At 38.9% G+C, this 13,213-nt stretch overlaps 1 protein-coding gene across 3 annotated transcripts in view; it reads right to left on the bottom strand.

Moving 5' to 3' along the window:
- ATP13A4 (ATPase 13A4) overlaps nucleotides 1-13,213 on the bottom strand; it is a 136,802-nt gene that overhangs the window by 46,653 nt on the left and 76,936 nt on the right. For all 3 annotated transcript variants that reach the window (XM_060198495.1, XM_016185697.2, XM_060198496.1), the window contains 4 exons: nucleotides 11,498-11,559; nucleotides 8,661-8,811; nucleotides 3,482-3,568; nucleotides 3,108-3,261 (listed from right to left, as the gene is read on the bottom strand). In XM_060198495.1, the coding sequence (XP_060054478.1) occupies nucleotides 3,108-3,261; nucleotides 3,482-3,568; nucleotides 8,661-8,811; nucleotides 11,498-11,559 (454 nt within the window). The remainder of the gene's footprint in view (nucleotides 1-3,107; nucleotides 3,262-3,481; nucleotides 3,569-8,660; nucleotides 8,812-11,497; nucleotides 11,560-13,213) is intronic.

Here is a 13,213-nt window from a genome sequence, read left to right as displayed (position 1 = left end):
TGAACATAGATGCGAAAATATTGAACAAAATTCTAGCCAACCGGATACAGCAGTATATTAAAAAAATTGTTCATCATGACCAAGTGGAGTTTATCCCAGGCATGCAAAGTTGGTTTAATATACGTAAGTCAATCAACGTGATCCACCACATCAACAAAAGCAAGACCAAAAACCACATGATCATATCAATAGATGCAGAGAAAGCCTTTGACAAAATACGACATCCCTTTATGATCAAAACACTACAAAAAATGGGAATAGATGGAAAATTCCTCAAGATAGTGGAGTCTATATATAGCAAACTTACAGCCAACATCATACTCAATGGTGAAAAACTGGAAGCATTCCACTCAGATCAGGTACTAGATAGGGCTGCCCACTATCACCATTACTGTTCAACACAGTGTTGGAAGTACTTGCCATAGCAATCAGGCAGGAGCAGGGAATTAAAGGGATACAGATTGGAAGAGAAGAAGTCAAACTCTCCCTATTTGCAGATGACATGATAGTATACATAGAAAAACCTAAGGAATCCAGCAAGAAGCTTTTGGAAATCATCAGGCAATACAGTAAGGTGTCAGGCTACAAAATTAACATTCAAAAGTCAGTGGCATTCCTCTATGCAAACACTAAGTTAGAAGAAATTGAAAGCCAGAAATCAATTCCTTTTACTATAGCAACAAAAACAATAAAATATCTAGGAGTAAGCCTAACCAAAGAAGTGAAAGACTTGTATACTGAAAATTATGAGTCACTACACAAGGAAATTGAAAGAGACACAAAGAAGTGGAAAGATATTCCATGTTCATGGGTTGGTAGAATTAACATCATCAAAATGAATATACTAACCAGAGCCATATACAAAATTAATGCTATCCCCATCAAGATCCCAAGCACATTTTTTTAGGAGAATAGAACAAATGCTACAAATGTTTATCTGGAACCAGAAAAGACCTAGAATTGCCAAAACAATCTTGAGAAAAAAGAACAGAACCGGAGGCATCACACTCCCAAATCTCAAATTGTATTATAGGGCCATTGTCAAAATTGCTTGGTACTGGGACATGAATAGACACACTGACCAGTGGAATAGAACTGAGAGCCCAGAAGTAAGCCCCCACACCTATGGACATCTAATCTTTGACAAAGAGGCCCAGACTATTAAGTGGGGAAAGCAGAATCTCTTCAACAAATGGTGTTGGAAAAAGTGGGTTGAAACTTGCAGAAGAATGAAACTGAACCACTGTATTTCACCAAATACAAAAGTAAATTCCAAGTGGATCAAGGAGTTGGATGTTAGACCACACACTATCAGATACTTAGAGGAAAATATTGGCGAAACTCTTTTCCGCATAAATTTTAAAGACATCTTCAACGAAATGAATCCAAGTACAAAGAAGACTAAGACAAGCATAAACCTATGGGACTACATCAAATTAAAAAGCTTCTGCATAGCTTAAAAAATACTACTACCCAAACCAAGAGACTCCTCACAGAATGGGAGAAGATTTTTACATGCCATACATCAGACAAGAGGCTAATAACCAGAATATATAAAGAACTTGCAAATCTCAACAACAAGACAACAAATAACCCCATCCAAAAATGGGGGGATGACATGGACAGAATATTCACCACAGAAGAGATCCAAAAGGCTGAGAAACACATGAAAAAATGCTCCGTCTCTGATTGTCAGAGAAATGCAAATAAAGACAACAATGAGATATCACTTCACTCCTGTGAGAATGTCATACATCAGAAAAGGTAACAGCAGCAAAAGCTGGAGAGGTTGTGTCCCTCCTACACTGCTAGTGGGAATGTAAATTGGTCCAGCCTCTATGGAGAACAGTCTGGAGAACTCTCAGAAGGCTAGAAATGGACCTACCCTATGACCCTGCAATTCCTCTCCTGGGGATATATCCTAAGGAACCCAACACATCCATCCAAAAAGATCTGTGCACACATATGTTCTTGGCAGCACAATTTGTAATAGCCAAAATCTGGAAGCAACCCAGGTGTCCAACAACAAATGAGTGGCTGAGAAAGTTGTGACATATATATTACTAAGCTATAAAAATTGGTGACTTCACCGTTTTCAGCCCATCTTGGATGGAGCTGAAAAATTCATGTTAAGTGAAATAAGTCACAAACAGAAGGATGAATATGGGATGATCTCACTCTCAGGCAGAAGCTGAAAAACAAGATCAGAAGAGAAAGCACAAGTAGAACCTGAACTGGAATTGGCATATTGCACCAAAGTAAAAGACTCTGGGGTGGGGTAGCGGGGGGCAGAATACATGTCCAGAAAGGATGACCTAGAGGAGGTTGTATTGTTATATGGAAAACTGGGAATGTTATGCATGTACAAACTATTGTATTTACTGTTGAATGTAGAACATTAATTCCCCAGTAAAGAAATTTAAAAAAAAAAAAAAAGAAGTAAGTAGATGCTTTGACTCAGGGGCATATCAAGTGTTCAGGCACAAGGACATGAAACAGTAAGACTTGGTTGGTAGTTCAGCTCAGAGGTAGCAGAAGATTTGAGAGCTGAGGACTAAGGCTTATCTAGAAAGTCTGATAGGAGACAGATCATAGAAGTCTATGTGCACTCCTACAGGTATGTGAAACTATCTGGGAGCTATGAGAAACTACCAAGAGAATGAGAACAAGAAAAGTGATAACTAGTTATGTTTCCGATAAAAACACCAATCTGGTCACCCTATAAAGGATGAATCAGAGTCTGGAATTAGGTGTTCATTCACTGACTGTTTATGTGACTCAACAGAGGAGCAATGAAGTAATAGAGTGACAGAGCTAAGGATAAGCAATTGACAAGGCAGAAATACTAGGGAGAAAGCAAAATCTGAAAGGAATCCTAACGGGAGAGAGAGATTCTGCAGGGCAGGGTAAGGGTTGTTAGTACCATTCATTCACCAAGACTGTAAAGATATGAAGTGAGAAAGACAAGCTTGATTTTTCGTTAAGTTTTGAATGCCAGTGAGTCACCAGATGGTAATTACCAGCAAGTAGTCAGATCCATGTGCAGAGGGGAGATTGGAGGATGAAAAATACAAATTTGCCATTTGTAGTAAAAGTCCATTACTTACCTGTCTGCAGTTGGCAAAAGCTGGCCACCCTCTCTGGTGCACCTTTCATGAAAACCATCCGGTCACCCCCCATCTCTTGGACAATGACAGTCATCCTCTGCAGTGCTGATGAGAACGGAAACTGATGGAGAATTGCGATTCCTTCCACTGGGACCTGGTGGAAGAGTGGGGAAAGGAGAAGGACATGCTGACATAGATTTCAGCTACTGAGAAATAACTTCCATTCGCAATCTTTATTTTAGCAAATAAGTAAAACAAGGTTCCTCATTTGGACTTCAAAGGCACATCTGTGATCTTTGGAAATCGTGGGCTTGCAGGGGGTGGTTTTTAGGTTCATAAGGGGTATTTGGGGGTGGACAGCAGGAGGGGCTTACCTGGCTGGCCAGTTTGCCAGGCTTAACCACCACTGCTTGTGCTGGGACTCCCCTGATATGGAAATCCTCCAGAGATACGGCCATTTCCTATTTCACAAAGGAGATACCTCATTGTAGAAATTTATTTCTTGCTCATCCTCTGACACTAGGCTGTAACCCTCCCCTGGAGAAAATCCTCAGACCACCTCAAGTATTCTCGTCCCTCAGCACAATGAAGATGAATTAGACTTAATTTCACCACAGGAAAAAAGAGGGGAGGGGTGTGGACCAGTGCACTGGAAATGCTGTAGAACTTGAAGGGCAGACACTTCTGAATTATTCATGCAATTTTTCCTGCTTCCTCTGTTGGAATGTGCTTTACAAAGGCTCATTTTCCATTCCTGAGGAGCTTAACTTGAAAATAGTAAGCATGAAGGGACAGACTTATTGTGGGAAGCAAGTGCCTTGCTGTCTTTCTTTTCTGGGTATTCACAGCAACCCTTCTCTCTCTGTCTAATTTGGATTGATGGTCCTCAGGGCACAGCATGGGAAGGACTATAATGTTTGTGGTTAGTGTTCAGTAAATACTCGGTAATTGCTATAATGATAACCCTAAATTATAGTCAGTGGAACCTCTTTACCCAAAGATGTCACAACACTTTGTAATCCAGAGACTGGAAAAAAGAGAGAGAGAAAGACAGAAAGACAGAAAGAAAGAAAGAAAGAAAGAAAGAAAGAAAGAAAGAAAGAGAGAGAGAGAGAGAGGGAGGGAGGGAGGGAGGGAGGGAGGGAGGGAGGGAGGGAGGAAGGAAGGAAGGAAGGAAGGAAGGAAGGAAGGAAGGAAGGAAGGGAGGAAGGAAGGAAGGATCTCAACAAAGGTCATTGTGATCTCTACTTAGAGAAAGAAAAGCAAAATAATAACCCAGATTGGCAAAATTGGAGCAGGCGGCTACAGAATCATGCCCTGTTGGAGTAAAGTGGAGACTCTAAAGGAAGATTGTCTGCCTTACTGGGGTTCACATGGGTGTCCCATGGACCCAGAGCTGCTCCAGTCTTCAAATAATCTAAGTGGGTTTCAACTAAGCAACTGGGAATATGTCATCCCTGTGCATAAGTTTTCCTTCTCTCTTCTGGATCATCCACAATTCCAGCTATTGATGTGTATGTGTTCTTTTTAAAAATATTTTAATTAATTAATTAATTAATTGTGTGTGTTCTTTAAAAGAATATTTTTAATTAATTTATTTATTGGAGAGAGAAATCAAGAGGGACTGGAGAAATAAAGAAAAGAGAGAGAGAGACCTGCAGCACTGTTTCCACCAATAATGAAGCTTCCTTCCTCATCAGGATCTCGAACCTGGGTCCTTGCACACTGTAATATGTGTGCTCAACTGGATGTATCACCGCCCAGCCCATAACTGGTTGCTACTATAGAGTACTTTTGAATACAGTTACTTTAAAAATAAAGATTCTAGTTTTCTTTAGTTTGCTAACACTGTTGATGTTATTCAAATCCCTTATTTGAATTATTCATAAATGCCAAAGTCCTAAAAAGAGAGAAGAAGTTTTTGATAGAATAGTCAGAAAAAAAGTCAAAATTAGGGCCCGGAGAGCTGGATTTTGCATCATGAAGTATATCAATTTTTGTTAAGTTGACTTCAGAGCCCCAGCAAAACCTCTTTTATGCTTTTCCTTTTTCTTGTTTCCAGCACTAAATACAAAATAAATATCAAACTTACAGAAATGAAAGAGACTTAGTAACAATGATTTATACTAAACATTAGGAATATCTCCATCTTCTAGAAAACTTTGAAACCAAATATTACTAGTAGTAAATCTAGAGAACTGGAACATAATGATATGAAAATGACAGTTCTATTATAATTTTACAGTGCAATTAATAATTAAAGCTATAATGCATTCTAAAATTTCTTAAATGCATCATTTCATTTAATCCTCACAATAACTCTATGAAGGAGATGAAAGACAGTAGATTTTGCTCTTTCTAAGATATGTTCCCCCTCCTTTTTTTAATTTTTCTATTAATTTTATTGAGGTGTGGTGGTTTACACTGTAGTCTTTAACATATAGGCAGGCACAATCTCTCATTTCCCCTTGATTGGTGTCTAAAAGATGCACCAAGACCCCAATGTTCCTTCATCCTGTCCCTCCCCCTACTTCCAAAGTTGTTGTTTGCTTTGGTGTGACATGCCATACTTAGTCCAAATTTCATCTTTTGTTTTCCTTTATTGTCCTTTGTTCTTAAGTTCCTCCTATAAGTGAAAGCATTAAGTATTAGTCTTTGTCTTTCTGGCTTGTCTCACTCAACATGATGCCTTCAAATTCTGACCACAGTATTGCAAAGGAGAGGACCTCATCATTTTTAACAGGATCCCAGCATCCTTAGCCATCCATCTGTTGTTAGGTATCTGGGTTGCTCCCAGTCTTGTTACACCTCACTTCCTGTTTGTGTGCTTGTTTTATTGCAACCAGGATTATTGCTGGGACTTGGACTTCAATTTTGTCTTTCCCCTTTCTTGTTTTATTTGACAGGACAGAGAGAAATTGAGATATGAGGGAAGATAGAGAGGGGGAGAAAAATACAAACACCTACAGACCTGCTTCACCCACTTGTGAAGTTTCCCCCCTACAGGTAGGAAGCAGGAGCTCAAACCGGGGGCCTTGTGCATGGTAGTTCATGCACTTAACCAGGTGCACCACTGCCCAGCCCCCTACACCTCACTTCTATATGGACTCCATTTTGGAAAGCTCATTTTTTATTTTTATATGATTACTTATTTTGGATAGCTACAGAGATAGGTGAGTAGAGCCAAGATGGTGACTTGAGAGCAGCAGCTGATGTGAGCTCCAAAAAGCAGCAGCTTGCAGCCTGGGATTCTCTGGATAGGATAGGATACTGGACTGTCTGTAGGAGGGTGAACATGGGTTGGACAGGGTGACACCATAATAGAGTCCCATAAGTCACTCTTGGACTGACAAATAGAGGCTGGTTTTGTTGTTGTTGTTTGTTTTTTTATACTTCTTGAAATTGGCTATCTTTGTTCAGGCTGCCTGCAGCCAATCTGGAGCCGTCCAAGCTACAGACTGACTGTTAGGGTTTTTATTATTTTGTTATTGCTATTATTATATACCCTTATCCCTTTTCCCTCCTCCTGCTTCAGGTTGACCAAAATTAACTGTTGTTGTTTTTTCCATTGCTAGGTGACTGGGTGTCCTATCTATTGTGAAAGGAACTTGTTTCTCTCTCCCTCTTCTTTCCACTCTCCTTTTTTCCTCCTCTTAGCTAATTAAATAATAAAAAAAAAAAACCTCTTTCACTGCTCTTCCTTTTTTAATTATTTTCTTCCTTCCTCCTTCTTTTGCTATCTGAATTCACTGATACTCATTTGTGAATTATTTTGGAGAAGAAATCTGACTTTGAGTGGACTGTGTGTGTGTGAGTGTGTGTCTTCTCTACTTCCCTTTCTCCTCTTTCTATCCCTAGAACTTATAATGAACAGTAGATTTGCATAATTTTCTATTCTTGCTTTCCCTTTTTTCCTTTGCTTTTTCTTTTGGACTTGGTTACTATTTTTTTCTTGGAATGGAGGTGTTGTTTGGCTAATTGGTATTGGTTGAACTGCGTCAATCCTTGCTTCAGTTACTATTGTTGTAATTACTGAGGTTGGTGACTGCATTTGTCATAAAGTTCTTTAGTATAGTGTAGCTTGTACTCAAAACACAACAACTGAAGAATGACAGAACAGAAAGATAAAAACCACATCAATTTAAAAAAAGGTTAAATCAGGAGCAAATAAAACTGCTACCACAATGAATCAGGACAGGATCCCAGAAGAAACTCCAAATCAGGCAGAAGTAACCATAGATAAGAAAAGTATGCAAGCAATAATAAACCTAATAATCACAGAAATGAAGACAACTATGGAGGAAAGGGCTATCAGAATTAGGGAAACAACAGATAAGACCCTCAAAGAAAATACAAGCTACCAAGAGTTAATTAGAGAAATGAAAGCTGAAATAGCTGAGCTAAAAGGCCAATTAGAAGAACAAGCTAATACTATAACTGAACTGAAGAAAGAAGCTGAGGGAAGGGAAAGCAGACTAACAGAAGCAGAAAACAGAATCAGCCAGACAGAGGATGAGCTAGAGCAAACTACGAAAGAGGTAAAAGAGCTCAAAAAGAGATTGAGAGACAGCAAAAACAACAACAGAGACATATGGGCTGATCTCAAAAGAAGTAACATTCATATAATTGGTCTACCAGAGGAAGAAAGAGAAGAAGAGGAAGTAAACTTTCTAGAGGAAATAATAGAATAAAACTTCCCAGACTTAAACAACAGAAAGGACATTAAGATTCAAGAGGCCCAGAGAGTCCCAAACAGAATCAACCCAGACCAGAAGACACCAAGACACATCATAGTTACAATGAAAAGAAATAACGATAAAGAAAGGATCCTAAAGGCTGCAAGAGAAAAACAAAAAGTCACATACAGAGAAAAACCCATAAGACTATCAGCAGACTTCTCCACTCAGACTCTAAAAGCCAGAAGAGAATGGCAAGATATCTATTGAGCCCTGAATGAAAAAGGGTTTGAACCAAGGATAATACATCCTGCTAGACTTTCATTCAAACTAGATGGAGGGATTAAAACCTTCTCAGATAGACAACAGTTAAAGGAGGCAACCATCACCAAGCCTGCCCTGAAAGAGTTACTAAAAGACTTCTTATAAACAAAATACAGAGATAAATTGACAAGGAAGGGATATGTGTGTGTGTGTGTGTGTGTGTGTGTGTGTGTGTGTGTGTGTGTGTGTGTACTTTTTCACCACTTGTGAAGCTTCCCTCCTGCAGGTTAGGGCTAGATGCTTGAACCTGAGTCCTTGAGCACTCAACTAGGTACACTGCCACCCAGCCCTCATGATTTATATTTTGAGGAAAAAAATTTATTTAAGGGGGAGAGCAAGAGAGAGACCAGAGCACCATTCAACTTTGGCATAAGGGGCTGCTGGGGACTGAACCTGTGACTCTGGATCCTCATGTATGGAAGAGTGGTGTGCCACCTTTTTGATATCTTCCTGGTCATACTTCACATTTTGAAAGTAGTAAGTAGCTGTACTAATCCTGTATTGCTCTAGCACTAAAGAAACATCTCATATTCTCTGCAAAACAGATGCTTACCCAGGTGGTGGCTTCAAACATTTTGAGGTCCAGAGGGTCTCCCTGGATGGTCCCATCGAGAAGGATGAGAGAGTGGCAGCTGGCCATGGCAGCACACAGGGGGCTCCACGGCAAAGCCTTGCCAGAGGCAAAGCTGTGGACTTCCTGGAAACTAAAAGAGAAAAGGAAAGGCTTTGTGCACACATTACAGTGCACAGGATGCAGGTTTAAGCCACTGGTCCCCACCTGCAGGGGGAAAGCTTCATGAGTGGTGAAGCAGTGCTGCAGGTGTCTCCCTGTTTCTCTCTGCCTTCCCTCTCAATTTCTGGTTGTCTCCATCCAATAAATAAAGATTATTTAAAAAAATAGTAGAGGTAAACTAACATTTCACAAGAAGATATTTAATAAGTCAGATGCATCCATGTTTTGTCATGTTACCAATTAAATTTATCACTTTTTTATTTTAAATTTCTTTTTTAGTCATTTGAAGGCAATTTTAACATCTGAAAAGAAGTTTAAAATGGAAAGAGGAAGGAAGAGAGGGAAAGAAAAGAAGGTCTGGTCGATCAATAACCTAAAAATTATGTCAGTCCTAAAATTTACATCTCACAAATCATTTTGTGAGACGAAATAAAAATATTTGAAATATAAAGTTTCAAAACTTTTGTGGGTGGGGCCAGACAGTGCACACTTTGTGGCATGCACACATTACCAGGTGCAAGGACCCGGGTTCAAGTTCCTGGTCCCCACCTACAGAAGGGAAGTTTCACAAGCAGTGAAGCAATCCTGTAGGTCTCTTTCTCCCTCTCTCTCTCTCTCTACTTTTCTTTGTCTTTCCCTCTCTCTCACTCTCCTAAATTTTGTTTAGTTCTACCCGATATAATATACAAATGCATAAATAAATAAATTCTATTATGTCATTTCAGTAAGTAGAGAGTATTTGAAACATAGAGCATTTTTTATTTATTTTAGGTGAAGAAATGTTACTGAGCAACTACTATGCATGTCTGGTGTTGTGAAACAGTTAAGGATACATATGGAAATAAGGAAAAGACTGTTCTCAAGATGCTTATATATTTAAATAAACTCACCCAGCTTTTGGAGAAGCTGAAAACTATGAATGAACAGGGAGGCCAAGTGAACTATCGAAATCCATCTTTCTCCAAGGGGAAAAAAAAGATCTTGAGAAAATTTAACACATGCTTCTTCCTGGAAACTGTGGTTAGAAGCTCCAGGTTTTATTTATGTTTGTTTGTTTATCTTTGATGGTGTCAAAGCCTTGCACATGGGTGATTTTACCACTCTCAGACTGATTTTCTCACTTTTTTTTGAATTCCAGAGTTAGATACAGGGAGAAAAAGAGAGAGATACCGCAGTATCAGAGCTTCTCCTAGTCTAGGGGCACTTCCAGGTGTTGCCTAGGCTGAAACCTGAGCCACGGACTTTGACAATGAGCATGCTCTACCCACGAAGCTATCTTCTGCCTCAGGATTTGTTTAAATCTAAAAAAAAAAAAAAAAAACTGTTTACAAATGATATTTTAATATGAAATTTTAGTAAATGGAAGGGATTAAAACTGTATAGAGATAAATTGTAAATCATCTGCATCACATAGGAATAGCACCATGTGCCTTTGATGTCATAGACTCTGGTGATGTCAGGTGGGAAGTGTGGGAAGGAAATACTTCCATCAAAAGTAACCAGGCAGAGCTAGGGAGGACTTGTTGTATATAAAGGACTTGTATGCCTGAGGCTATGAAGGCATAGGTTCAGCCCCCCACACCACCATAAGCTAGATCTACACAGTGCTCTGGTAAAAAAGATAGATAGATAGATAGATAGATAGATAGATAGATAGATAGATAGATAGATAGGTGATAAATAGATAGATAAGCAAGCAAGTGGTGGCACAGTCAATTTGAGCACACATGTTACTATGTGCAAGAAACCATGTTCAAGTCCCTAGTTTCTACCTGTTGTGAGAGGTGTTTGTGTGTGTGTGTGTGTGTGTGTGTGTGTGTGTGTGTGTGTGTGTGTGTGGTGTATGCACACGCACGCATAGGGATGGGGGGAGTTTCACTACTAGTAAAGTAGTGCTGCACGTGTCTTTCTTTCTATCTCCTTTTTCTATCTCCCCTTCCACGTCCATTTATCTCTGTCACTATCCAATAAATGGATAAATAAATAAAATATTTTTAATGGTAACAAAACATGAATGCCAGAAGCTTGGAGTTGTGAGCACATGCAAGGATGCAGAGAAGAGAAATTGCTGGCAAACAAGCAAACTTAGACATGGCGACCAGAGGGCTCCAGGACAGGACCACCATACCCAACTTCCCAAACTGAGTCTTCTCAGACTGGAAATGAGGAACTTCCACCAGCCAAAAAGGCAGTATTCCCAAAATGAGAATACTAAGGAAAAAGACACTCAACGACAGTTGCATAGATGTCCCTCTTGCCAAAACTGAATGTACACAAACTAGAGCAGGGTCTTTTTCCTAATTCAACAAGACTCCAATTTGTACAGAAAATATGGCCTCCCTGTGTGACTGTCTTCTGGTACTGTCCTAGCTGAGTCACTCTGGGACAACTTCAGACCCCTGACTAATAGAATGCAAGCAAAATTTAACAAGGATGTGACTGCTGTGTCAAAACTTCCGCTTCATCTTTTAAAATAAGGTTTGTATTAAGTGAAATAGGAGTCTCTTGTTGAAACTTGGGGTTACTCAGAATAGGAGAAGCTAAGCCAAATTATCTAGTAAACACTGCTTACCAAAACCAAATGTCTCCATTTTTTCTGGAGAAAATCAAAGTTTTAGGAAAGGAGAAACTCAATGCATGGAGCCATAGATACTCACCCATTCTTATTGCAGGGCACAACTCCCCAGAGGTCTAAGCCATCCCTTGTTAAGGTGCCTGTCTAAACAGAAACAAGCACTGGGTTTACTCTGAAGATATATCAGCCTATCATGAAGACCAGCAAGATCTGTTTTAACAAGGAACTATGTATCACAAGCATAATACTGAGATCAGCTGCTCTTCAACAAAGAACACAGTAAGGGGGAACACTGACGAGCTCATACCAGCCGTATGACAAACAAACATTTAACCTCTGAACTTGAGAGCCCTCAGACAAAAGGAAGAAAACCATTTCTGGCATACATATTTCAGAGGTTTGTCTTGAGTCTCTGCTGGTAGACTGAATATACAGGAAAGTCTTTGGTAAGCCTCAAAGAGCCATAAAATGTGCGAGTCCTAGTTCACAACTGGAGTCCCAAGTAATTGGCAACAGTGATAGTAGAATGTTCACTGTCCTAAAGAAATGGTTTGCTGTTTGACACTTACTTCATAAAAACATGTTTGCTGATAGTTTTCTCAATACAATATAATGACAAAGGGTTTGAACTTGGGTGTAAAACAAATTGCAGGGTCTAAGCAAATTTAGTCCCTCCTAACATTAGTCCTTATCTGTTACCTGGTGGAAATGACACAGGGTTATGAAGTTTACAGGTGATGATAACAAGTTAAGTGTCTAATTTAATGCCTTAACATACTATATGGCCTAATAATGATGATGATGATGATGATTGCATATAATTATTACCTACTACTTATTAATATCTATATGATAACTATCTTACCCACCTCTATTTGTCCAAGTCAAGGATAATAAGTTTTCATATAAAGCCTGGCTTTCCTTATAATGCTAGTTTGATCACAAAATAATCTTAAAATGGCTGTAAAGCCATGTTAACCTTGTGTTTTTAATCAAACTGTTTGAGATCCTAGCAATTATAAAATATAGCATTGATCTCACTGATTCTATAGCGTCAGAAACCTTTAACATTCTGTTTAATGAAGACAGCATTTCAGTTTGGGAAGATGGAGAAAGTTATAGGACTAGGTAATGATGGTAGTTATACAACAACATGAATGCACTTAAACTCACTTAAAAGTGACTAAATTTTTAAGTTTTATGTATTATACCTCAGTGAAAATAATACTAAGATAAATTGGGGCATAACCCTGAAATTAGTGCAGTGGCTAAAGCATTATACTCTCAAGCATGCCTCAGTTTGGATACTGCATTATTATTATTATTATTATTATTATCATTATTATTATTTACCAGAGCACTTCTTAGCTCTGGTTTATGGTAGTACGGGAGATTGAACATGGGACTTTGGAGCCTCAGGCATGAGAGTATCTTTGCATAACCATTATGCTACCTACCCCCACCCTGCATGCCTCAGTTTGACCCCTAGCTTAATACATACCATAATGATGTTCTACTGTTTTCATTCTCTATCTCTATCTCTCTCTCTCATATACACACACAATTAAATTAATAAATATTTCTTTAAAAAAGAAACAGAAAGACAATATTTTTAAAAACTAGAAGCACCTTCAATGGGTCCCCATTGTCAAAAGAATATGTAAATATTTGAGCCAGAAATTTAAGTTCTACAAATTGCTCATCATTAACTTCCTACTTTGGTTAAAACCACATGCTGGTGTGGTTGGGGAATATCAGTAAATAAAACTTATGCTTCACATTTATAAGTTCTAGATTT

This window comes from Erinaceus europaeus, chromosome 9, assembly GCF_950295315.1.
Source record: "Erinaceus europaeus chromosome 9, mEriEur2.1, whole genome shotgun sequence".
Taxonomy (NCBI): Eukaryota; Metazoa; Chordata; class Mammalia; order Eulipotyphla; family Erinaceidae; genus Erinaceus; species Erinaceus europaeus.
This window is presented reverse-complemented; position numbering and strand designations above follow the sequence as displayed.